General features: G+C 43.3%; 10 protein-coding genes across 10 annotated transcripts; 6 read left to right on the top strand and 4 right to left on the bottom strand.

Moving 5' to 3' along the window:
- Positions 1 to 713: 713 nt before the first annotated feature.
- SAMD00019534_007970 (hypothetical protein) lies at positions 714 to 1,592 on the bottom strand (the record flags this gene model as incomplete). The annotated part of the gene is made up of 1 exon (XM_012902764.1): positions 714 to 1,592. The coding sequence occupies one exon, from the start codon at positions 1,590 to 1,592 to the stop codon at positions 714 to 716; it is 879 nt and encodes a 292-aa protein (XP_012758218.1).
- A 400-nt stretch (positions 1,593 to 1,992) lies between these two features.
- On the top strand, positions 1,993 to 3,999 carry SAMD00019534_007980 (hypothetical protein; the record flags this gene model as incomplete). The annotated part of the gene is made up of 8 exons (XM_012902765.1): positions 1,993 to 2,179; positions 2,250 to 2,380; positions 2,472 to 2,792; positions 2,868 to 3,022; positions 3,087 to 3,428; positions 3,505 to 3,681; positions 3,746 to 3,893; positions 3,970 to 3,999. The coding sequence occupies 8 exons, from the start codon at positions 1,993 to 1,995 to the stop codon at positions 3,997 to 3,999; spliced, it is 1,491 nt and encodes a 496-aa protein (XP_012758219.1).
- A 255-nt stretch (positions 4,000 to 4,254) lies between these two features.
- Positions 4,255 to 4,796, bottom strand: SAMD00019534_007990 (hypothetical protein; the record flags this gene model as incomplete). Its single annotated transcript, XM_012902766.1, has 2 exons — positions 4,255 to 4,709; positions 4,778 to 4,796. The coding sequence occupies 2 exons, from the start codon at positions 4,794 to 4,796 to the stop codon at positions 4,255 to 4,257; spliced, it is 474 nt and encodes a 157-aa protein (XP_012758220.1).
- A 589-nt stretch (positions 4,797 to 5,385) lies between these two features.
- Positions 5,386 to 7,899, top strand: SAMD00019534_008000 (hypothetical protein; the record flags this gene model as incomplete). The annotated part of the gene is made up of 2 exons (XM_012902767.1): positions 5,386 to 5,865; positions 5,950 to 7,899. The coding sequence occupies 2 exons, from the start codon at positions 5,386 to 5,388 to the stop codon at positions 7,897 to 7,899; spliced, it is 2,430 nt and encodes an 809-aa protein (XP_012758221.1).
- Positions 7,900 to 8,069: 170 nt separating this feature from the next.
- On the top strand, positions 8,070 to 12,342 carry SAMD00019534_008010 (hypothetical protein; the record flags this gene model as incomplete). Its single annotated transcript, XM_012902768.1, has 2 exons — positions 8,070 to 10,210; positions 10,902 to 12,342. The coding sequence occupies 2 exons, from the start codon at positions 8,070 to 8,072 to the stop codon at positions 12,340 to 12,342; spliced, it is 3,582 nt and encodes a 1,193-aa protein (XP_012758222.1).
- A 645-nt stretch (positions 12,343 to 12,987) lies between these two features.
- Positions 12,988 to 15,010, top strand: SAMD00019534_008020 (hypothetical protein; the record flags this gene model as incomplete). The annotated part of the gene is made up of 3 exons (XM_012902769.1): positions 12,988 to 13,127; positions 13,191 to 14,292; positions 14,354 to 15,010. Coding segments are annotated over 3 exons (1,899 nt in total), but the record flags the coding sequence as incomplete, so codon positions are not given.
- A 138-nt stretch (positions 15,011 to 15,148) lies between these two features.
- SAMD00019534_008030 (hypothetical protein) lies at positions 15,149 to 20,326 on the top strand (the record flags this gene model as incomplete). The annotated part of the gene is made up of 7 exons (XM_012902770.1): positions 15,149 to 17,405; positions 17,478 to 17,740; positions 17,816 to 18,009; positions 18,070 to 18,292; positions 18,358 to 19,314; positions 19,371 to 19,994; positions 20,093 to 20,326. The coding sequence occupies 7 exons, from the start codon at positions 15,149 to 15,151 to the stop codon at positions 20,324 to 20,326; spliced, it is 4,752 nt and encodes a 1,583-aa protein (XP_012758224.1).
- Positions 20,327 to 20,599: 273 nt separating this feature from the next.
- SAMD00019534_008040 (hypothetical protein) lies at positions 20,600 to 23,182 on the top strand (the record flags this gene model as incomplete). Its single annotated transcript, XM_012902771.1, has 6 exons — positions 20,600 to 21,502; positions 21,588 to 22,047; positions 22,108 to 22,204; positions 22,279 to 22,335; positions 22,398 to 22,452; positions 22,517 to 23,182. 6 exons carry the CDS (start codon positions 20,600 to 20,602, stop codon positions 23,180 to 23,182), a joined length of 2,238 nt encoding a protein of 745 aa, XP_012758225.1.
- A 200-nt stretch (positions 23,183 to 23,382) lies between these two features.
- Positions 23,383 to 24,157, bottom strand: SAMD00019534_008050 (hypothetical protein; the record flags this gene model as incomplete). Its single annotated transcript, XM_012902772.1, has 2 exons — positions 23,383 to 24,064; positions 24,123 to 24,157. Coding segments are annotated over 2 exons (717 nt in total), but the record flags the coding sequence as incomplete, so codon positions are not given.
- Positions 24,158 to 25,074: 917 nt separating this feature from the next.
- SAMD00019534_008060 (hypothetical protein) lies at positions 25,075 to 25,545 on the bottom strand (the record flags this gene model as incomplete). Its single annotated transcript, XM_012902773.1, has 1 exon — positions 25,075 to 25,545. The coding sequence occupies one exon, from the start codon at positions 25,543 to 25,545 to the stop codon at positions 25,075 to 25,077; it is 471 nt and encodes a 156-aa protein (XP_012758227.1).
- Positions 25,546 to 25,630: the final 85 nt, after the last annotated feature.

Genomic DNA, 25,630 nt, shown 5'->3' on the forward strand with positions numbered 1-25,630 from the left:
CAGTAAGTAACAAATGAAGATATCAACACATCTCTTGGTCTATTTGGATATTAATTATTTTTAAATATTCATCAATCACATCGTTTAATCAGTGTGGGTGATTGGTGTGTAGTGTGTATAGCCTATACCCCTATCAATAACGTTATAACATTACATAGAGATAGATACGGCCGACTCACACTTTGCAACAGTGGACTCTCGTTGTGGTTGGCGGGTTTTCTGATCATTAGAATCGGTTGTGGTGGTGTCGGAGAGGGGGCATCAATGGGTAGATGGTGGGTTGGCCGGTTATGTGGGGCGGGAGCTCTCAAAGCACAAGGAACTGATGAAAACGAAACGAAGGACAGGTAGTGGACCACTACCCCATCGTCGTTATCGGAGGTGTAGAACGAAACAAAAAAAACAAATAATAACATTCGTTGTTTTGAATAGTTGGGTCGCCCAAACTTTGCAGGGCCAAGTGCCGAAATCTGTGTATGCTTTGCTGTGCGTCAGGTGATGGGGTGGGACGAGGTAGAGGGACTTCCCACGATCAGTATCCCGTGTCCACACACCATAAACTTCCATCAAGATATTATAACATCTGTCGGTCGGTCAGTCGGTCGGGTCACTTGTGTGATTGAGTGATTGAATGGGGGTTGGTGCCCAAAAGATATTGACAATGAATAGTTGGATTGATGGTTGCACAACTCTATCTAGTTAGAACGCTCTTATTAGTATTCATTCAAACGATAGATGTCACAGTATTCCACAGAGTGAACTTGGAAGTAGTAACCAGTGGCAGCAGTGAATCCAACGTAGGCATCACTATTGTTGTTGTTCAGTCTTAGTAATTGTTGTAGATTAACTGTGCATTGGATGAGGTCTCTGCCATCAAAGTTGACAACCAGCTGGCGCTCCTTGAAAGGATTGTACGTGACGATCACACGGTGCAGTTGATAGTCGTTCATCACACAAGTAGGACTAGCGTGGCCAATGGAGTAGCGATGATTGCTAGAGTTTGGTGCCCTGCCATTGGTCTGCACCGAGATATGATTGGCATCGGGCTCGCTGTCATTTAGCTTGAACGTGTCAAACTCAATGGCGATACTGTTCTCGATACCAGAGTAGCCCATGCCGGAGCCTTTGTCGTCGTACACATGCGTTTGGTTGCCACGTTTGGCGTTGTGGATGACAAAGGCCATTCCATCGGCGCCTGGCTCCGAATCCGAATGGTCCTTGCCCATTCTGATGCCAAATCTAGCGACAAAGCCAGATGCCAGGTCTCTGACACATGTTCTACTCCAGCAGGCAGCAGAATTGCGGTTTATGTTTTCTGGGAATCGTCTCTCGCATCTTGTCAGCATCATTATCTCTCCACTCCATTGGGCACATCCATGGATGACAATCTTATCACGTCTTTTCAAAGAGAAGATGGGCAGCATACTCAATACCTTCCTCCGCAGAACAACATTACTAAACACTGCAGTGGCTGCTACACCATCCGACAGGTTGATCTCCTCAACAACAGCAATATCAACATTATTGGATATATTCGATGTGGTTGATGTTGTTGATGTAGTTGATGTTGTTACTTCTGATGGAGGAGTCATTGATTCATTATCTTGTTCAACAACATGATCATCTTCAACTACATTGTTATTGTTATTATTGTTGTTATTATTGTTGTTATTATTGTTTACTCTTAACCTTTTAAATATTCTTTGCATTTTATAAAGATAACTATTGGTATTACTGCTCCGTCCCAATCTTTATCAAGTTGAAATACTTTGTGTTGTCACTTTGGAACTTGAAAGAAAAAGCTAAGCAAAAGTATCAATATCAAACCCACCTATCCATTTCCAAGTCAAACACCAAAACAGTTACTATCTATCACTCATCAGTGTCGATATCACATACGTACATACATACATAAATAACTAAGGTAATATGAGTGATCATTCATTTGGTGATCATCGCTCAAGTACCAGTCATGGTAGCAATAGTTTGGTGATGTCTCATGGCAGTGGGCATCTTCACAGCTCTGCCGCTTCATTGGCTGCGCCAAACCAAGCAAACAAAGCGGTCGGTGGTGCTGGTGCCAACAACAAGGAGTTCAAGAAGCACAACAACATCTTTAGTAGAGTATACGAAGAGATGCAACCATTGCTTGCTCCAAATCTATCTGCATCAAAGAAGAGTAAATCATCAATCAACAACATGTTATAGCATCATCATCAACTCTCTAACACATTCATTCATTCATTTAGAACTACCATTATCAAAGACAACATCGACACCAATCAAGTTGATTGATCAGACATCAACATTCAAACCACAGGTGATATGTGGAGCACAGCTCTCTGTTTGGCATGATACTGCTGGCCCAGTGATTGAACAGGTATGCTGATGAGCATGGTGACATACATGAATGAACCAACTACTAATCGATCAATGTTATTACAACAACAACAACAACAACAACTACTTAGCTGTGGACAGTTCCAGGCGATGATGAGGATGGACAACTTAGTGTTTCAAATGAGTTCCAAGCATTCATGGCACGACAGACACTTTGCGGTCTCGACACAAAGATCGTATCAGAGGAGATGCGTTTCAACATATACCCAGAGCAGGGATTCATGATACCATCGATCATCTTCAATGCCAAGTACCACGAGAAGATCACAAAGTTTGCCCTGTCCATCTATCTCGACATCACCAAACTACACATCTATCAACATTGCCACGACTTTATCTCTGACAGGATGTCACTTCTAGCGTCAATCATACTCACAAACTATTGCAACAGTGTAAGTGGCAATGGTACCAATGTTCGTTCGAATGGAATGCCATCATGCTAACCACATCATACCCTACAACTCTAGAATTATGATCTAACCAAGTTTACACCAGAGTTACTATTGGTCTGTGTCAACATTGATAAAGTGTTCTCTTCATCCTATCCAACGACGGACATATCACAGACATTCTTCATCGAGTCACATCCTCCAGCGCAACCAGAGTATGACTTTATCGTCAAGTATGTATCCACATGGATATGAATGCATCAATGATGATATCTCTCCCTAACACATTGTAAACAGAGCAATCACATCACATATGCATACAGGTGGATCGACAGTTGTAATTGGAAGCAATGATAAGGTGATTCTCAAATGGTTGGATACACTCTACTTGTTCCTGACGCCAAACGAGAGGAATGTATCATCAAGAGTGCTGTCACACGAGTTTGTACCAGATCTCATCATACAGGGCATACTGGACGTGTCACTAAAGACACTGGAGGAGAGGATACCCTACTCCCTGCGACCATCCACTGTCATTGACACTGACAGGAATGAAGTATATCAGACAGAGATTCAATATCAATATACATGCTATCGCGATGACTTTCTTGTCGCAACTGCAATATTTAAGAAACAACTGTATGTATCCCATCAACCATGCTGCTTCATGTCATTCCAATGATCGTTCAAATATATCTAACTCAACTATAATCAGGCCGCCAGAGAAGGAGACAAAGATATTGTGCACCTTCACTCAACCGTCAGTCTACGTCAGACAGATGCTCAACGAAGTGTTTAGCCTACCCCTTAACTATAGAGAAATCTACCTTGTACATTACATGAGGCTATTACTAAGGAAAGCATCATTTGTCGTTTCATTCACTCAATCCATGTAAGTTATTCATTCAACTCACTCACTCACTCACTCAATAATACTCATCACTTGTCCAACGTAGCAACTCAAACTTAGGTATAAACTACGCCAAGAAGGTAAAGTCAGAGCTCAACCTTCCAAGCGAGAGTGATGTCTATCTGCTCTTTGGCATTGCAGAGAAGTTGCAGTTGAACTTGTTCATGTCTGCCATCAAACTGGAACAGATAGAGGTAAGTTCATTTTTGTTTATTATTATTGTTGTTGGACGAATCAGATCAACTAACTTTATACTTATGTACAATACAGAAAGTGTTCCAGGTCTTTGAAAGCTTCTGATGTGGTGATGTTAACATCACTCACTTATTTCAGGACTACCAGAGGAGGATTGGCGATTCGTTACAAGCACAGTGTTGGACGTATCAAACTTATTGTTATCATCAACAACATCATATCCTTTCTTACTACTGCCAAAGACCTTAATACACCATCCATCCATCCATCCCAATCAGTTGTTACTTTTAATCTATTTATTTTTAATTTTATTTCTTTGTTTCTATTTAACAATGTATTCCAGTTCAACAACATGGACCATTAATTGATATTGATTTTCTTTGTTGACTCTTGTACTGTAGTCTTTGGAATATCAATCTCCAATAAACCATTCTCCATCTTGGCATTGATATTCTCATGATTTGCATCCTCTGGTAGAGTCATTGACTTGTAGAACGAGGACCTTGAATGTCTCTTAGTTCCACCTTGCTCACTCTTCTCCTCTTTGTTTGACTCGATCACCAACTTGTTGTTGACAAAGGTGACCTTGATGTCATCCTTGTGTACACCAGGTAGCTCAATCTTTAGAGCATAGTTTGAGTCCTTCTCCTCCCAGAATACCCTAGGACTTCGCATTGAACCACCAGCAAAGTCCTTTGAAAAGAAGTTATCTACTCCATTGTCAAACATCTTCATCCATCTATTTCCAAATGGTTCATTGAACAACCTCATAGTATCCTCCCAATCAAAAGGGTCATATCTTCTTGGACTCCTATCTGATTATTGTTATAATTAAATATTAGTATTCTAAAGATTGTAATATTGTAAGTATTTAACTACTTACGATGTTGTTTTGTTGTCATATCTACATCCTTTGATTTATTTGAAGATGTGGAATGGTCTGTATTGTCCTTAGAGTTGGTGGTATATAGTCTTGTGGGGACCATTGGGGTTGTCATTGGTCTAATTGCATTGCAAACACCTCTTTGTCCAACAGTCTTTAAAATTGATGGTATTCTATTCATTATTTATGTAAGTATATATTGATAACAATTAATGGGCTTTTAAATTGAGTTCTAGAAGTCTATTTATATGATGGTATTGAGTACCATGAACCCAATCCAATCCATTAATGGCAATTAATCCACAAGTATGTTATATGTTTGATACTACTTATTGTGGGCATCATACCATAAATGTCAATCTTAATTTGAATTTGGATGAAATTTCAAAGGAATTTATGGGATAAATAATGCGGGGACAAGTTAACATTCAATGACAAGTCATTCAAAGGTGTCTAAATTGACCATTTAGAATTTGATTAACAACAAGACGATTAACGACACTAGTGTCTCAACACTTACACGTTCATACTCACTTATCTAAACAAATACAATAATAAATAAAACGAACAAACACATTTACTTTGTTCACAGTCAAATAGATATATAGATGATTCGGCTAGCATCATTACAATCAACTAGCAAAGCCACTTGTCAACACTACTTGACAAAGTGGCTAAACAAGTCATCCACTGTCGTTGCTCCTACCTCTCAACTGGGTCAGGTGCATCAGCAGCAGCAATCATACAGTAGCAGCAATAAATCATTGACTCGTTTGACACAGGTCGCTGGGGATCTCACTACTAGACACAGTGTCATCAAGAGATATTATCAGTATGGACCAGGAGGACCTGGTGCTGGAGGTGCTGGAGGACAGAGACCACCACCCGAACAGCCTTGGGTACACCCTGATGCGATTCCCCCTGGAGATGCATTGAAGAAGTACACCAAAGATCTAACAGAGATCGCAAAGAGTGGCAAGCTTGACCCTGTCATTGGACGTGATGAAGAGATCAGAAGGACCATTCAAGTTCTGAGCAGGAGAACAAAGAACAACCCTGTCTTGATCGGTGAGCCTGGTGTTGGAAAGGTATGAAGAGGTGCCCTCGAGGACATGATGCAACAACTGCGTTCTCATCACTAACATACATACTTACATCAAACATACATGTAGACAGCGATTGTCGAAGGATTAGCACAGAGAATCATCAATGGAGATGTACCTGACAGTATTAAGAACAAGAGAGTACTATCACTGGACCTTGCCTCAATTGTAGCCGGTGCCAAGTTTAGAGGAGACTTTGAAGAGAGAATGAAGTCGATTCTAAAGGATGTCGCCCATTTCAAAGGTGAGGTCATCCTATTCATCGACGAACTGCACACACTGGTTGGCGCAGGTGCTGTCGAAGGTGGCATGGACGCATCCAACATGCTCAAACCTCAACTGGCACGTGGTGATCTTCATTGTGTCGGTGCAACGACAACATCAGAGTACAGAAAGTACATTGAGAAGGATCCAGCATTGGCCAGACGTTTCCAATCAGTGCTCGTCACTGAGCCATCCGTGGAGGACTCCATCAGCATCATGCGTGGTCTGAAGGAACGTTACGAAGTACATCATGGAGTGCGCATCACCGATGGTGCGTTGGTGTCAGCCTGCGTCAATTCACAGCGCTACATCACCGACAGATTCCTTCCAGACAAGGCAATCGACCTCATTGATGAGGCGGCCAGCAGACTCAGATTGCAACAGGAGAGCAAGCCAGAGAACATTGAGAATCTCAACCGAATGATCATTATTACCAAGATCGAGATCGAAGCACTCAAGAAGGAGAAGGACGCAGTGTCAAAGGAGCGTTTGGAGAAGTTGGAGAATGACCTCAAGGAGAAGGAGACAGAGTGCAACCGTCTCACTGATGTGTGGCTCAAGGAGAAGATCGAGCTACAAAAGAGAAAGACCGCCGCAGAGAAGCTGGAGAATGCTAGGATCGAGCTACAACAGGCTCAGAGAAAGGGAGACCTTACACGTGCTGGAGAGCTTACCTACGGTATCATCCCCGAGCTGGAGAGTCAGCTACCAAAAGAAGGCGAGGAGCTTAATCTGTCAATGATCAGTGAGGCTGTTACTGCCAAGGACGTTGCTTTGGTCATCTCCAAAGCCACCGGTATCCCAGTGCACAGTTTGATGATGGGCGAGAAGGAGAAGTTGCTACACATGGAGGAGACCATTGGCAGCTCAGTTGTTGGACAGAGCGAGGCAGTTACCGCCGTGTCGAACGCAGTGAGAATCAGTCGAGCAGGCTTGCATGCACACAACCGACCATTGGGCTCATTCCTATTCCTCGGACCAACTGGTGTTGGCAAGACCCAACTCTGCAGGACCATGGCAGAGTTTATGTTTGACAGTCCCAGCTCACTCATTCGCATTGACATGTCAGAGTACATGGAGAAGTTCTCAGTGTCCCGTCTGATTGGTGCACCACCCGGTTACGTTGGCTATGAAGAGGGTGGCACGCTCACAGAGGCCGTGCGCAGACGACCCTACTCACTGGTGCTGTTTGACGAGTTTGAAAAGGCCCATCGCGAGGTATCCAACCTACTGCTGCAGATGCTCGACGACGGTCATCTCACCGATAGTCAGGGCAGAAAAGTAGACTTTAGAAACACAATGGTCATCCTTACGAGCAATCTTGGTGCCGACATCCTGGCCAATCTGCCAGAGGGCACACCCAGCTCATCAGCACGCGAAGAGGTGATGAGTGTTGTGCGCTCCAGGTTCCAGCCCGAGTTCCTCAATCGTATCGATGACATTATTCTGTTCAATCGTCTTTCCCGCAGTGACATGGATCACATCGTGGACATCCAACTTCAAGATCTCAGAAAGCTGTTGAGCGAAAGACAGATCGCAATCGTCGTTCGACAGAAGGCACTCAACTGGCTTGCCGATCAAGGGTATGACCCAGTGTACGGTGCACGTCCATTGAAGCGTGTGGTTCAGAAGTACCTTCTAAACCCAATGGCCAAGATGATACTCGAGGGCAAGATACAAGAGAGACAGACCGTCACAATTGATGTGGATGAGAAGACAAGTGAGCTATTGATAACATCATCATCAACCAACTAATGTGTCTACAGTTAAATTAGTAAGAATAATAAATCAATAACATTGTATAACTTCATTCGTGGACTTTGGTTGTCCAGGAAACGACTCGTGTGTTTCGTTTCAATTCGTTTCTTTGAATCATATGCACAGTGTTCTTGAGATAGAGATAGATAGATAGAGATACAGACATGATGTCAATACATTCAGCCTTGTCGAGAAGGCATGGCTTGTTGTTTACATCATCATTGATCAGAAGGTATTCATCATATCAAGTTAATGGCCCACTTCTTCAACATTGTTACACGACAAAGACAACACCATCATCCTCATCATCAACGTCCTCCTCAGCCTCTATCAAACCAAAGCTTGAGAAACAACAACAACAACAACAACAACAACAAACAATCGAAGAAGGAGAAGCAGAGAGAAAATTGATGAATGATATGTTGCAACTTCGTAAGATTGTAAAGAGAAAGAGTAAGAGTGGTCTACCAATGGAGTTGATAAAGTCAAGACCATTGTCATCGAGGAAGTCACATGATTGGTCTCATTTGCCACTGTCTGGTCTATCAATCAAACGGAGATTGGCTGCAATCTCTGATCAACAGTGGCGGCATTGGATCAACGAGGAGGAGACCAACGAGATGAAGCGAAAGGGTGCCAACAATCAGAACCTGGCATTCTCATTTGGCATGTCAAACGTCGTCATTGACAGCTCAGCCAAGCAGGACGTCCTAGGACGACAGGCAATCAAAGAGAGACTTGAGCGTAAGCTCACTGAGGAGTGGAGCAAAGAGGCAAGGGCGAGCATTGAGCGACGTCTGAAACAGAGCTATAAATTGAAGCGAACCGCAAGCAGAGGACTAAAGGCACAGGAGCAAGACACTGCCACTCACCTGGTCCACTCATCCAATCAATCACAACCCTTCCAGAACTTCTTTGACGCGAAACGTGTCGATGAGTTGTTGGCCATGGACACTGCAAACCCTGGATCAATCACTTTCGAGGATCGCGTCTACCTTCATCTCTACTCCATTCAACTGTTCTCTCACAGCAACCTATTCAAGCGTGCCTCTGGCATGCTGTTGGACACTCACACTCAGTACGAGATCGACGTCACTTGCAAACACGACATTGAGCGATTGGCTGACGGCCAGGATTTCTTGGCAATCGTTGATCTGGCCAACAAGCAGCGTACACGCACACGTCCAATCTATCAGCATCTCTTCCGACATCTCAAGTCCAAGGCCAAACTGTATCACTTCTTCTCGACACTGGAACGACAATACGTTGTGGATAGACTGGAAGCCACTGACTTTGCCAACTTTATCGAGGCATTCCTTTCACTGAATCAAGCCACCAGTGCCGACATGCTCATTCAACACATGTTGGACGTCAACTACGATATACCATATGAACTATTCCCAATCTATTTGGAGTACTACCGACGTCTGAACCAGCCCGTGGATGAGTTCCTCGACAAGTTGAACGAGCTTTCTGTGTTCTCTGGTGAACGCGAGGAGCTATTGGTACATCAACAAGAGTTTGAAAGATTGAGAAAGGAGGATAATGACGATGTAGTGTGCAAAGACCAACAACCAATGACTTCGACAAAGGTGGCACGCGATCTACCTTTCTTCAAGTCGATACTCAGCTACTGTTATCAGCACAGTCATTTGGACATGGTGGATCGCATTGAGGCCATCATGGCAAAGGAGAAGATATATCCTGATCTAGAGCTGTTCAATGCCAAGCTCAAGATGATGGCAGAGCAGGGCAAGCCACTGGACAATGAGGTGCTTCAGAGACATTCGGTCAACAACTCGGTCAAGCCCAATGGTCACACATTCCTAGCACTGCTCTACAGTACTTTGGTCAAGATGGATGAGTTGGACGAGGCCAACCAAATGATCAAGACAATACCAAGCGAGTGGAAGTTCAAACCAAATCAATTCATTCACTCTTGTTTGATCTATGGCTACAGCAAGTTGAATTATGGACTGGTATCAGTTGTACCAAAGGATGGCACGACAACAACAACACAATCTGATGGCAAGACACTAAGATTGTTACTCCAAGATATGAAAAGGTATAGAGATCAACGACCAATGAACCATGCAATAGTGGCCTACTCACTGGCCTATCATTCACATTCATCACAACTGGTCATCAAAGTGTTGGATGACTTGGATACAAATGAATTCACTCGATCAATATTGGATCTCATTGTTTATGGTTATACTGTGATGAACAATCGTCGCACCAAGTCAGTGGTTGGTGTCACCAAGCGACCAGCTGTCATTGATGTTGACAATATGCTACAGGTATTGGAGTATGTCAACAAACGATTCGGTATCAAGTTGGATGAGTGCACAATGCATAGTGTACTTGGACAAATCAAGAACAACAAACAGATGACTGATCGTCAATTAACTTCATACCAACGACAATTAAAATCGATGATCAGTGTCGAATAGTCAAGTACCAATTCCGAGAGACGAATGAATGGGTTCATGCCCAGTGAGTGGGCGAGTCATGATCTGTCGTTGGTTGAACCACACGCACATACACACAATTAAGGAAAGGAATTGAGATTTATGATTGTGGGGTGAGCATGATGCGCCCATTTGATCTTTTTTGCAATGCAAATAATCAAACAAACGAGTGGACCACCCGAAGAGCGAGCTCCCTGATCCATCAGACTCGTGTGCCACTTTCATTCCAACGTACTCTAACAAGTAAATAACATCGACGGTAGAGATATAGATAGATAGATATAGAGTGTTGAGGTGATCTGTATTATTGTCATTATAACAATACATATATATATATTAACAAACATAGTTTATGAATCCAAGACACCAGTGCATGTATCTGTACTCTTTGATGAGACATAGCCGATCAGTAGCATCATCATCAACATCAGGATCATCACAACAACAGCAGCAATCTATATTGAACTCTCTGAGGCAGTGTCAAAGAAATCAATCTACTACTACTACTACTACAACATCTGTCAACAGCGAGCTAAAGAATACTTGTAACACTACTACTGCATCATCATCCTCTTCATCCTCAATCTTTTCTTCATCTTCACGCCAACAACAAAACAGACAATACTCCTCATCATCATCATCACAACAACAACAACGCAAACAACAATATAACTTTAATAATAATAATAAGCAAAGACAGCAACAACAACACCAAAGACAATATAGAAATACCAAACAGGATAGACTAAAGACGTTGGGAATCTTGATATCACCATCGTTCTTGTTGGCGGGCGCACCAATCTCTCCAGACTTGTTCTCTCCAGGAATGGTCCCAATGCCAGACCTGATTGATACTGTCGTAGACAACGACACCTCTTCTTCTTCTTTGGACAACAACCATCAAGAGGATACCACATCCACCACAACCACCACATCAACCACATCAACCACATCAACCACATCCACAGACACAGACATCCAGCAGCAGCAGCAGCAGCAGTATCAATCACCCGACTTGACTAGCAACCCAGAGATGTCATTTGTTGATGAGGCAAGCAAGGAGCAGGCACTAAAGGCTGCTGCCACAGAGGAGGGTTCGTCGGTGCCATCCGTCCTCGAGGTCAACACTGACGTCGAGATGGACACGACCAGCAGCGGCAACGGTAACCTCCACTTTCACTCTGGAATCTGCGTTATTCCACATCCAAACAAGAGACACAAGGGAGGCGAGGATGCCTACTTTATCAGTCAGGATCGACGTGTGCTGGGCGTGGCAGACGGCGTAGGTGGCTGGGGTGACGTCGGCATCGATCCAAGCCTCTACTCCAACACTTTGATGGATGGTGCTAGGCTGGCCAGCAACCAAGAGACCGAAAGTCGCCACCCAGTCGACATCATGGAGAAGGCCTACATCCACTCGCAGCACGTCAAGGGAAGCAGCACCTGCTGCATCGTGGTGCTGGACGAAAACAACTTGATGTCTGCCAATCTTGGTGACAGTGGCTTCCTCATCATCCGTCGTGAGGAGCTGTACTTTAGGACCCGCGAACAACAGCATGCTTTTAACATGCCCTACCAACTGGGCATGCAGTCGATCGACCGTCCCATCCACTCGGTGACATCATCGTTCGAGGTTGAGGAGGGCGACATCATAGTGATGGGCACGGATGGCGTGTTTGACAACCTCTTTGACGAGGAGATCTGCCGTATCTCCCTCAAGTACCGTGACGACCCCTACAAGATTGCCTCGATGATTGCCAAGCGCGCATACGAGGTGGCCAAGTCTTCGCACACCTTTACACCCTTCTGCAAGAACGCTGGACTCAACGGCTACGTGTTTAGTGGCGGCAAGTTGGATGACATCACAGTGATTGCCGGTGTCGTCTACAACGGTCCATTGCAGGAGCTAAAGTCTGACGTCTTTCTGGATGACATCTCACTCGAACAAGAAGAAGAGGGTGAGATTTAATATCATTACAGTCCTTCTACCTTCCTACCTTCCTGCCTTTCATCTACCAACATCAATCGATCAACTACCCAACCTAACCTTTTTACCGCACCAACCCACTTTGGAATCATCGAATCGATCCGAACACCTCGCAAGCTGCTTGCGTTCATTCGCCTATGTCCGGCCGCAGTCCAACAACAACAACAACAACAACAACAACACAAGGAGATCTCCTGTCTGCCACTCACACATGGCGGGAGGATTGTCCATCTAATCTAATCCATCCATCCCATCTCGAGTCATGGCTGTCATTGTGCTGGTCTGTCTAATAGATAATCAGCAGTTATCTGCAATGATACAAGTCAATCATTCAATAATATATTACTATTATTATTATTATTATTATTATTATTATTATTACTCATCATAATGCCTTCGGCTCATTCATCTCCTTTCGTCGTTTTAAATGTTTGGTGGTGATGTAAGGTGACCCCCACCAACCACATTCAAGTTCCTCAGATCAGTCATAATCCTCTTCCTGTTGTTGGGGTGGGCTTGCCCTCAACAACCATCCATCCAGATACAAACAACATCACAGTATTCAAGCCAGATACTTTAGATTTATAATACATATATATACATCTTCATACATATAATAATATATTAATGACAATGAACATAAATTTGTTAGTTCTAACAACATCGTTGTTATTGTTGGGTGTGAATGCATTTGATTCACCATTCCACCCATCAACTCAACGTGTAATAGACACATTGTTTGATTCCATCCAACAATCACAATTCCAGTAAGAATAAGATAAACATTACATCATCATGTAACAAACTACTTACTTAATCTATAATCATAGATCGGACCAGTCATTTGATTTCTTCAAGTCCTGGCATCAACAAAAAGGACTGTTTCCAACTGCTGTTCATATTAACTTTTGTGGTGATGAATTAAAGACAGAGGCAAGGAGACAGTTGGCCATACCAGACAGTAATATGTTTGTTACAACATTTATGTTATACACTCTGTTGGAATCACAGAGAATGGGCACAATATCAGGTGACGCACATATGATAGACTTGGCTGTGGAAGCCTTGATATCATATTCAGATGGCAACTCACCTCAAGGTAGTGGAATCTACACATTCTGGCCACAGGTCTATAACTCTAGTGCTGGTATCTTCTACCAGAGCCCCTACAACTTGGTCAGTTTGATGAACGAGTTTGACACATATGAGGATGCTGCTATCTTTGTCGCAGAACTACTGAAAGAGTATGGAATCGTCACTGATCTCAAGTCAATGGGACAGTTCATCAAGACAATGCAGGTCGTCTTCCATATACCCCCAGACACGGACGACACTGGCTGCAACCTAGCATTGGGTGGTGTTCTATACGAGTTGCAGGACGACCTGCCAAACTCATGGCGCATGTGGTCAGGAAACAATACCAACGTCACCTACACTCTGGAGCAATATAGTCGCTATGCCTATCGACCATATTCAAACCAAGTCGATCAGAACTCTATCGATCCACGTACATATTATATAATCAGAGGATTCTTACATCAATGGATTGCCGATGGAAATGCACCGGAGGATCTAGTACTTCCTGGCACTTGGGTGGATGCAATCTCACAACAATCAAGATATTTCCCATACCTTCAGATGCCATTCAATGAGAACAATATCGATCTGTCAGTGGCATGTAATTCATTGTTTGGCATTGCCACGGTGATCAAGCTGCATGGTATTGGTATCATAACACCAGACATTGAACGTATGGTAACATCGATATATAAGCTATTGGCCTATGGTATCAATAGTGAGATAGTATACTCAAGGCCAGACCTTGCCCTACTCTACTATCCATCCATCTATGATTATAGTTGGTTCGTGAGTAGGGTAGTCTTCTTCCTTGAGGAGTACAATCAGACATCTCCAGATACATTCCCTCAACTTGTAAGTTAATGACCTCTCACCATCAATGACAAAATACCTACTTACTGCAACACCTCAACAGTTGACCAACACATTGGAAACACTTCGATCAGTTATGATGAATAATGGAACCAATCAGATAGTATCAAGAGCTCTGGAAGACCAACAAGGTGGATTCTATTGGCAAGATTTCTTGGGCAATGATGACACTCTATTTGGAAAGAAGAAAGAGTATGGTGAGGACAGATTCGCCAGCAGCGCACTGGCATTGAATGCACTGTACGACACTTGGACATTTCCTATTCCAGGTGGACCCAAGCGTGTGTGGCGACAGGAAACTCCGCCCACCTTGAAGGCCATCATCGAGGGTGGTGTATCATACCTAAAGGATAACGTAATGTTTGATTCCTCCAAGACATACAATGCTTTCTTTAGTGGATCTATGAAGAGTATGAGCTCATTCCCTTTATTCTTCCCAAGTAATCTTTGTCAGTACTTCAATGGCACGACATGCAATCCAAATGCTCAGCCAGGAGGCGACACGATGGAGATCATCGGTGCAGTGTCTGGCGTGATCAACGAGACCGAGTATCAACAAATGTTAACCGAGACATGGTTTGGCAGTGCAGTACCCATCAGCTGGACCAGTTATAATCCATCGGCATTCCCATACTGGTCATCAACACCGCTCACCTATGGACTGACCATCCTGGCACTTTCAAAGTCGACGGTCACAGTTTGAAATAAAGGATCGATTCTAAGAAAAAAAAGTTGATTATCCATCATCGTTTGAAGCGAAGTTGGGTGTCTTTTGTGTTCATTCCAACATAATCTCATAATATTATACATGTACTCTTGTTAACATGTACCTGATCAAATGAATGGAAGACCAGGCGCGAGCAATCCAACAGCAGCAACAACGACAACACCTCATCAGCATAGCAGACCAAAGCGTATCGACCTGTTGTGTGACGAGATTGATAGCTATATAGAGCCATCACTCGATATCTCTTCGTTGTATGACTCTGTCACTCCGATCAGACAGACACAGACCACAGCCACGACGACAACAACCACAACAACTGCCACTCACCAGTGGTTCCAACCTGTGACCAAGCCAGATACAGATGAATCAGATGATGCAAACGACGACAATGATGATTATGTGTCACGTGCTCCTCCCTCCCGTGGAGGAAAGCAACAACAACAGAACATCCAACAAGCATCAACCAAGAAGAGGAAGCAACCAGCAAAGCCAACCTCAAGGTCTAAGCTCAAGAGTGCATCTAACAGCAACAGCAACATCAACAGCAGAAGTAATTCAAAGGTGACATACATCGATGATGATGGTGATGATAACAAAGTTAATGATGTGCTCATGGTGGAATCGGATGATGACGGTGACTTCATCGCCCAAAAGACAATGCGCACAATATCAAGTACCGAGCCCAACATGCCACTCTATCAATCAAAGTCATCTTACTTCAATATCGACAAGACCATCACAAAGTTGAATGACAGCAATGACAAGCTCACCGACATTCTCAATCGCAAGCGAGCAATGACCAGCAACAACAATAACAGCAATGAGCCATCAAAGTTTAACCAGTTGCTTCAACAATTAAGGTCATCATCATCCTCAGCTTCAGCACCTCTTGCACCGACACCAGCTCCTCCAAATGGTCCACCAATGTCGAGAAGCAATCAACTCTATAGCCGGTTCTCTTTGGACACAGTGCCTGTAGCACCAGTCAACAAACCACCTCCAAAGACATCCAAACAACAGACCTCAGTATCCCCTATGAAGAAGCCACAACCACAACAACAGGATCATCAGGATCAACAAAAGAGAATCAGTACATCAATGGCCCCTCCAATCACTCCATTCCATTCAGCAACACCACAACAACAACAACATCAATCACCAAAGCCAAGCCAGACACTGAGCGACGACGATGACTTTGAGTTCTCACCATTTGCAATGTCCTCAATGCCATTGATAGACTCTCCATTCAAACCCAAGGGCCTGTACGAGCAGATGGAACCAAGCACCCTCAGTCAAGCGTCACAATTATCCTTTGACTTTTCATTGCCCACTCAATCACGTGCCTCACAACCATCCAACAATCTGCTTGGAGCGCTGCAACAGCATGCAAACGTACCAATCACGACGACAACATTATCACGTACACCATCATCAACAAAGCGCTACGAGAGACTCATTGCCATTGAGGTCAACTACCAAGTGTTCCCAGGCGAGACCAAACAATCAAACCCAATTCACAAGAAGACAGTGCGATGTTACAGCGAGGAACTGGCAACCGAGCGAGTTGTGTGGCTGTTTGGAGAGTGGTGCTACACGCCCATCAATTCAGGCGATGTTCTAAACGTCATTGGCGAGTACGACATGGAGCATGGTGCATTCGTTGTGGACAACAACAAGAACCTGATCGTCCTGCACCCAGACCTTCTGATCACAGGCACTGAGCTGGGTGGCAGCTTCACATGCTCGCGGCGTGCCCTTCTCAAGGAGCAGATGTCCAGTGAGTTCAATAGCACTGTGCCACTGTATGGAAGTATTGTGCATGAGGTCTTCCAGCGATGTCTCAGTGAGATTCATTTCGAGAAGGAGTACATCAGTTCATACAAGCGTGACGTACTACTGCAGCCCAACTATGCTCTGAAGCTATCGTCTCTTGGTGAGACACACGACGAGGCATCCAATCACATTGAGCTCTGGCAGAGCACCATCCAGAACTTTGGCAACACATTCATCGACAGCCAGAACAGCAAGAAGAACATCATCGAGATTGAGAATCAAAAGTGGCACATGCAGATCACAAAGGTATTGGACATTGAAGAGAATATCTGGTCTCTAATGTATGGACTGAAGGGTAAGATCGACTCGTCCGTGGAGATCAAGCTGAGAAAGCCATTCGAGTCGCCCTCCAAGAGGAAGAAGCAATCTCCCTCCAAGGGCAAGAGGCAGAGCAAGACTACAACCAACACTGATGACTCTGTCAAGTACCTCAACGTGCCATTCGAGATCAAGACTGGCAAGCCATTCGAGGTACCCTTCATCTCTCACACTTCACAAGTGTTGATTTACATATTGATGATGAATGATAGATATAGTAAGTGTCAACAACAGCGCACCTACCTGCCATTCAATGTGACTAACAATCCACCAACCTTAACATATATAGACCAGGATATCAACCTTGGATTATTGTACTACCTAAAGAACTCCAAAGAAAAGGTTGGCAAGAACTATGGATTGATTCATCCAGTACTCCCAACTCGAAATCAGATCAGATCATTGATTGTGGCACGCAATATCTTGGTACACTATATAAATCAGAACAACAGAATGGTGCTCAATCCCAATCCAATACTGCCAAAGATGCTCAAGGAGCCACACATCTGTGCCAAGTGCTATCTCATCGATCAATGTCTTCTTCATCACAAGGTAGGTCCACTCAGTGTTATTTATCATTACTTCCTCCACCATATTTGGATACTAACCAACCATCAAATAATATAGTCTGTTGAGAATGGTGACAGACATACAAGTGGACTTGGTGACTTGTTCGACAGCAAGACATCACATCTCAAACCATCGCATCTAGAGTACTTGAAGAAGTGGAACAAACTGATATCATTGGAGTTGGAATCCAACAACAACTATAGGAAGTTGATCTGGAACTATCCAAGCAAGTTCAGAGAGGACAAGGGATTGTATGTTAGACTGACTGAAAACAATGCTTGGATGATGAACTAACTCATACTACCTGACAGATGTATTGGAGCAATGACATTGGAGAAGGAGAAGACATTGCCAGAGGGTGGTGTTTTATACAAGTTCAGTGTACAGGACAAGGACAAGATAACAAACTCACTATTCTTTAAGGGTGACTATGTTACAATATCAATCGAGGACAAGTACTATGGTGTATCGGCTGGTCAAGTCACTGATATAGCATCACACTCTATCAAGGTCATATGTAGAGAGAAGATAACCGTATGTATCATGTTGTTATCATTCATGATGGAATACCAGTACTAACCTTGGGTACCAATGTATAGGAACCACCAACTGTCATTGAAGATGCACCAACAATTGTCAATGATGACTTTGGTGTCAATGGACTATGCTCTGTGGCATTGAGGAGCAATCCAAAGGTCAAGCCAATGATCCAGATAGAGTACGAGGATGATGATGTCAAGAGTCAAGAGATGAGGAGAAGGAACAGGAAGCAGCGATCACAAGCTTCTCAACAGTTGCCACACGTCAGTCCGACGAGGAACATCATGAATCGATCACGCAAGAACTTTGAGCTGTACGGCAACGAACAACAGCAAAAGTACATGTTCAGAATCGACAAGGACGAGGGATCCACCTCTGGATACCTCATGCTCAAGACCAGTCTGTTCAACATGTTCATGTCAAAGGCCAACGAAAGACTACGAGATCTAGTCGTCGACTTGGTCCCACCACAGTTTGATCCTCTGCACACTGTGTCCACCGATATCTCCAAACACATGAAGCAATTGAACAACGACCAGCAGAAAGCGATACAGTCTGTGCTCTCTGCACGCGACTATGCCTTGATACTGGGCATGCCAGGTACGGGCAAATCTCTGACCATTGCCAACCTGGTCAACATACTCTCACGACTTGGCAAGTCAGTATTGGTGACGTCGTACACACATACGTCCCTCGATGCACTGCTCGAGAAGTGTGTTGAGGTTGGCGTAGGCAAGTTCCTGCGATTGGCATCCAACATCAATCAGGTTGGCGCCAGCATCCAGAAGTACTGTCTGGAGTCTCAACAATTTGAATCGATCACATCGATGAAGACCTTCCTTGACGCTCAGCGCATTGTGGCCACAACCTGTCTCGGTGTGAACCATGCCTACTTTAACATCTCCAGGATGTTTGACTATTGTATCATCGATGAGGCATCACAGTTGACACAACCAACATGCTTTGGTGCACTAAAGTATTGCAAGACATTCGTTCTAGTTGGTGATCACTTCCAGGTATGTATGATCACGTCATCGCAACACGAATGGATACTAATATTATCATCGATTAGCTCCCACCATTGGTACAGAACAGTGAGGCCAAGAGATTGGGTATGGAGGAGAGTCTGTTCAAGAGACTCAGCTGTGCCTTTCCAAACGCAGTGTCCTACCTATACTATCAATATCGAATGTGCAATGACATTATGATGCTCTCAAACGAACTGATCTATAATGGACGACTGAGATGTGGAGGCACACAACAAGCCAACTGGATGTTGCCTGTGCGCATCGACCCACAACTCTATCCTCCGAGCAGTTGGGTGCATCGGGCATGCAAGTCGGATGTCCGTGTACTATTCATCAACACCGACTCCATCGAACAGAGCAAGGAGCAGCGATTTGGCGATCTCTATGCCAATAGCATCGAGGCAGTTGGCGTGGCCACTGTCGTCGAGTGTCTCCTCAACTCTGGTTGCACTCAGAATGACATTGGAGTGATCTCTCCCAATCGTATTCAACTGCGATACATCAAGCAGGCGATCAGTGAACTATTCCAAAAACATTCACTGAGCTCTCGCCATGGCACTCAGGCATTGCCCTACTCTGACATTGACATTCTCACCATTGACAAGTATCAGGGCAAGGACAAGGACTGTATAATCATCTCAATGGTTAGGAACAATGACCAGTCTTCTGTAAGTTACTCATCAAGTGATACCAAACAATCAATCAATCAACCATCTAGCTAACATGAACGATGTTGATGTTCATTGAATATCCCTACCATATACAGATTGGTGATCTGTTGAAGGACTGGCGACGTCTGAATGTATCATTCACAAGGGCAAGGAAGAAGTTATTGATATTTGGAAGTCTGTCGACGCTTTCCACATTCCCTCTCTATGCAGACTTGCAACAGATATTGACAAAGCAAGGTTGGATCCTTAATCTTTCTTCAAACGATATAATGTTGCCAAACAACAACAACAACACTGGCGTGAGTAGTACCAAGCCTAGCACTAAATGATAACAGATTCATTCGAACCTTTGAACTTGTTCGTTGTCGTCTCTATCATTGTCATCGTTGATGTTCAACAACACAACTCTTCCTTCTGATCTAAGACCTCTGAGGTATTCCAGGAATTGATCAATCGATCTCCTGGATTGTCTATTTGGATGGTCCGACACCCCACTCATAGATTAGTAAAGGCGCGTAATTTCAAAATCAAACTTATTTATTGTAGTTTCTCATTCCTACAGATAAACTATATACAACAGAGAGAGAGAGAGAGAGAGAGAGATGAAAAGACCATTGGAGGAAGTTGTCAATGTTGATGGAGATGATGATGATGATGAAGCTATAGAGTTTGATTTTGAGGAGCCACCTCCAAGCCAACCACCTATTACACTGAGCCCTGCTGCTGGTGTCCAACGTAGGACTACGCCAACCAAACCTCCTTTGAAACTATCGCTCACCACTCCATCAATACAACAACAACATCAACTACAACAACAGCAAATTCAGGCTCAACATCTACAGAGTCTGCCTGCCACTGTTCCATCACAAACAATACAAACAACATTACCATTTATCAATCTCAATCCCAACAACAACAATAACAAGTACAACAACAACAACAACAGGAACAACAACAACAACAATGCTAGCAGTCAATCTACACCAGACAAAACACAATATGCACCATGTCCATTCTGTTCGAAAGAGTTTATGATGTTTAAACTGAGTGATCATGTACAGGAATGTGGCTCAAATCAATCACCAAAGAAGAAGCATCAACCATCCATCCCCACAACATCCTCTTCCTCTTCCAATCTATTCGACTCAATACTCATACGTAAACCAACGACCAATACCTCAACAACTACCACTACTACAACGAACCCAAGTGCAGGAATACAATCACAACATCCATTTACAAGCAACAACAATGACTCAACTACATCACACAATAACAACAATAATGACTCCACCAACAACCACAACACCCATGTAAATACAAAGCAAGAGAAGAGGTTCACAAACATGAGAAGTATGCCTTTGGCAGAGAAGATCAGGCCAGATGACTTTGATGAGTTTGTCGGTCAGGAACAGATTATGGCTCCAGACTCTCTCATGGCCAACTTGATGAAGAGTGGGAATTTCCCATCGTTCATTCTATGGGGTCCTCCTGGATGTGGAAAGGTAGGTTCATTGATAATGTCAATGCCACTCACACTCCTCTGGATCACGACACTGACTCTATCTCTCTCTCTCTACCTCTTATTAGACAACGCTTGCAAAGTTGGCAGCAAGCAAATGCGATTCATTATTTGTATCACTATCTGCTGTATCATGTGGAGTTGATGAGATTAGAAAGGTAGTAAAGAATGCCGAGCAGAAGCTCACCTTTAACAAACAAAGGACGGTTCTGTTCTTGGACGAAGTGCATCGATTCAACAAATCCCAACAAGACATTCTACTGCCCTTTATCGAGAATGGAACATTCACATTCATTGGTGCCACCACAGAGAACCCATCCTTTCATCTCAACAATGCGCTACAGAGTCGGTGCAAGGTTATCGTATTGAACAAGCTGACCCCTGAGAACATAGAGCTGATCATCAATAGGGCCATTGACTCTTCAAACAAGTACGGCAGGAAACAACTGACAATGGATGCCGAAACCATTAGGACTCTGGCTGAACTAACAGATGGTGATGCAAGGGCCGCTATCAATGTAGTGGAGAGTATGTATACACAAGTTATAAGGACCACACATGTATTAACATTATTATTTGATCAATCAGTGGCAATCAATGGAAGCAAGTTTAGTGAGGAACAGATAGTTATCACCAGGGCCCAACTTGGTGGTTTACTACAGAGGACTAGTTTAATGAATGACAAGTAAGTACTCCTGACCACGTTCTCTCTGACATAATAAATAATAATAACCATGATTGTTTATCTGTCTTCAACAGGAAAGGTGACAATCACTACGATATGATATCCGCACTTCACAAATCAATCAGAGGAAGGTAATGTCATTTCCAAATGTTTCCACCTATGATCATCAATTTAACTCACACACTCCAATCAGTGATGCAAATGCAACCACCTACTGGCTAGTAAGGATGTTGGAATCTGGGTCAGAGGTAGGAATTAATGTGAACACAGGACCATGACATCTGTCTAACACACATTTCATCAAACATCTAGCCACTTTTCGTTGCTAGAAGAATGATACGCATGGCATCAGAAGATGTGGGTCTTGCAGATCCATTGGCGATGGGCATCACGGTGGCGGCATTCCAAGCAGTTCAGTTTGTAGGATTGCCAGAGTGTAAACTGAGTCTGTTGCAAGCGGCAGTTTACTTGGCCCAAGCACCAAAGTCCAACTCGTTGGAGGAGGCCTACATCAACACAACCAAATATGTAATGGAGAAGGCCAACCCACCTGTCCCACTACACATCTGCAATGCTCCCACTGGCTTGATGAAAACATTGGGCTATGGCAAAGGCTATCAATACAATCACGCCTACGATAATCAAGCAGAGGTCACACAAACTTACCTTCCACCGTCAATGGCCGACGAGGTATTCTTCCAATACAAACAGACATGCACTGGGGTGGAGCTTGGTCCACTACCAACAACCTCTGGCCCTCCAGCCATTGCTTTCAAATCGATCTACCAACCAACAACAACAACCACTGCAGATAGCCAACTCAAGGCACTACCTCCACCTATGGTCAATGCCCAACTCCAGTTGACTCAAAAGGCACACACAACCCTCAAACTTGAGAGTGGCAATGATAATGGCAATAATGGGACAAACTTTCAGACGCACCAGGTCAAGGCACCAGACACCAGAACACTCCAATAGGTACAGGCTCTACATCAACACCTTTCAACAACAACAGTACACTGATTGGACTTAGTCTAAAGACCTCCTTGTTACCTCCATCTCCATCAAAAATCCCAACTCTCAAACCACCATCACTGTCAGCAAAGCCAATAGAGCAAATGGAACAAACTCCAAGCTTTGAATTTGACTGATATAAATCAAGCCTCTTTATAAAGAGGCTTCGTATTATTTATGTGTGAATATGAATATCTCAGTCTAGATCCACCTCCTTTTAGACCTTTCAGATCCTTTTCCAATTCGCTCAAAGTCTCTTCCAGTGCTGTCTCCTTGGCCTTCAGTATTGTCTCTATCTGCAGTAAACTGCCCTCTGCCTCTTTCTTGGCCGTTGTGATCAGCTTATCGATAGACTGTACAGTCTCCTCTGCCTCCAACTTCACCTTTAGAATGGCACTTTCCATGATATTCCTTCCTCTTTGAGCATTAGTTTTGAATCGATCGATGCAAAAGCGTTCAATGCTGCTGGCTACACCAAACACATTGGCAGTGACCTTTGCTTCTTGTTTGAACTGAGTCCAATCTGCATTGTCTGGGTCAGGTGTATACGTGCAAACCTCCTCGACACCCATGATATTTGTGAAGGATAGATTCTTAGTCCTCAGAGTCATTGTCTGAGTCTTCGGATCGACAGTGGATTCCTCAATAAAGAAACATTCTGAAGCTCCAAATATAGATTGCATCCAAGCAGGAGTTGAACTCTTGCATATTACTAGCCTGCGACATGTGAGTACACCTGTAATAGGATCCAACTCCTTTGATATCATATCGACACTAAGTACATCTGGATTGTCTGGGGATGGATATTTTCTCCAACTGGCTAGAGAAATATCTGACCAGTTATGTCTATTTCAAATGGTAAGTTAATGTTTGTAGGACAATGGTTAAGTGTTTGTAAACTTACTTGTATGTATGATAGAATGTATCAAATAATGGCATTATTCTTTGGAATAGAGATAGAGATAAAATAAATAATAAATTAATAAGGTATCGAAAATAAAGGTTTTTACATTTACAGTGGTCTTTAAATAGATGTCCATGAAAAAACTCCCAGGGAGTAAAATTGCCAACATTCAATTACATCATTTAGTGGTATCTTTATCTTTAAAAATAAAGTTGAAAACTGAATTAGATTTTAAAATAGATAGAGAGTTAGAAATCTTTATCATAGGGTAATAAACTTGATATAATGAAGTACCTTAATATGGAGTTAATATAACTGGGTAAAGGACTGCAGGTGTCGCCAAATATAATGAAGTATTTTGGATCCAGACACACAAGTAATATAGTTATATAACTAATAGGATAAGATAGATATCAATCAGAAGGATAATATAGACACCCAAGGATTTAAGATGGGAATAATTGGATGAACTTTAATGAATGAGTACAACTACTATATGTACCAGTTGTGATTAGGTGAGTGCGTATATTGTATGGAACTGAGTGTTTGTTAACTGACACTATGGGAAGTGGTTCGATTGAGTATAATACCAATAATCTATTATACCAATATCCGATGTGAGATGATCTAGATGTAGTAGTCCATACTACAACGAGCGCGAGTTAGTGAGTAAGATCACTACACTTGATGTATTTTTGCAATTTTTTCCAAAATAAAATATTTTAAGGAAATCGGATTTTTGCATGGGCTCTATAGCACAGATGGCAGTGCGCAGGTCTTGTAAACCTGAGGTCCGGAGTTCGATTCTCCGTGGAGCCAAAAAGTCTTTTATTTTATTATTTTAATATAAAGAGATGTACTCTTAATATTATTGAACGTTCACTTGAGAGTATGACAGTTAGTAATTGAAGACCCACTGTCTATGAATGAACGAATCATATAAACTTATTTATTAATATATATGATGATTGATTGGTGTAACGTTGGCGTCCTCTTGAGCGATCAGTAAACCTGTACCAAAGTCGCTCGCGTCCGTGTATACCCTCAGAGGGACTTCCTTGCGCGGCACAATCAGACATGTGTCGCTGCACAACGCAGTGCGGATGGTTTGGAAGTCTTTCCGATGCTCCTCGGACAGCTTGAGTCTGGTGAACTTGTTGGAGACTAGACTCGTGAGACGCGCGAACGCATCCTTGCATCCATCGAGGAACTTGGCGTAGTGTTGACATGCGCCAAGGAATGCTCTGAGTTCTCTGACTGTGGACGGGATGGGCATCTCCATGATAGCCTGGACGTTGCTGTGCAACTTCTTGATGCCCTCGCCAGAGAGTATGTGACCGCCATAGACGACGGATGTCTTACACAACTGTGGTTTCTTGTCGTTCAGATAGACACCGTGCTTGCGTAGCAGATCGAATGTCATCTTGAGATGCTTGTGGTGGTCGTTGAGGTCCTTGGAATGGACGAAAAAATAATAAAAAAAAAAAAAAAAAAAAAATGCTTTGATA

This window comes from Acytostelium subglobosum (assembly GCF_000787575.1).
Source record: "Acytostelium subglobosum LB1 DNA, scaffold: scaffold2, whole genome shotgun sequence".
Lineage (NCBI taxonomy): Eukaryota > Evosea > Eumycetozoa > Acytosteliales > Acytosteliaceae > Acytostelium > Acytostelium subglobosum.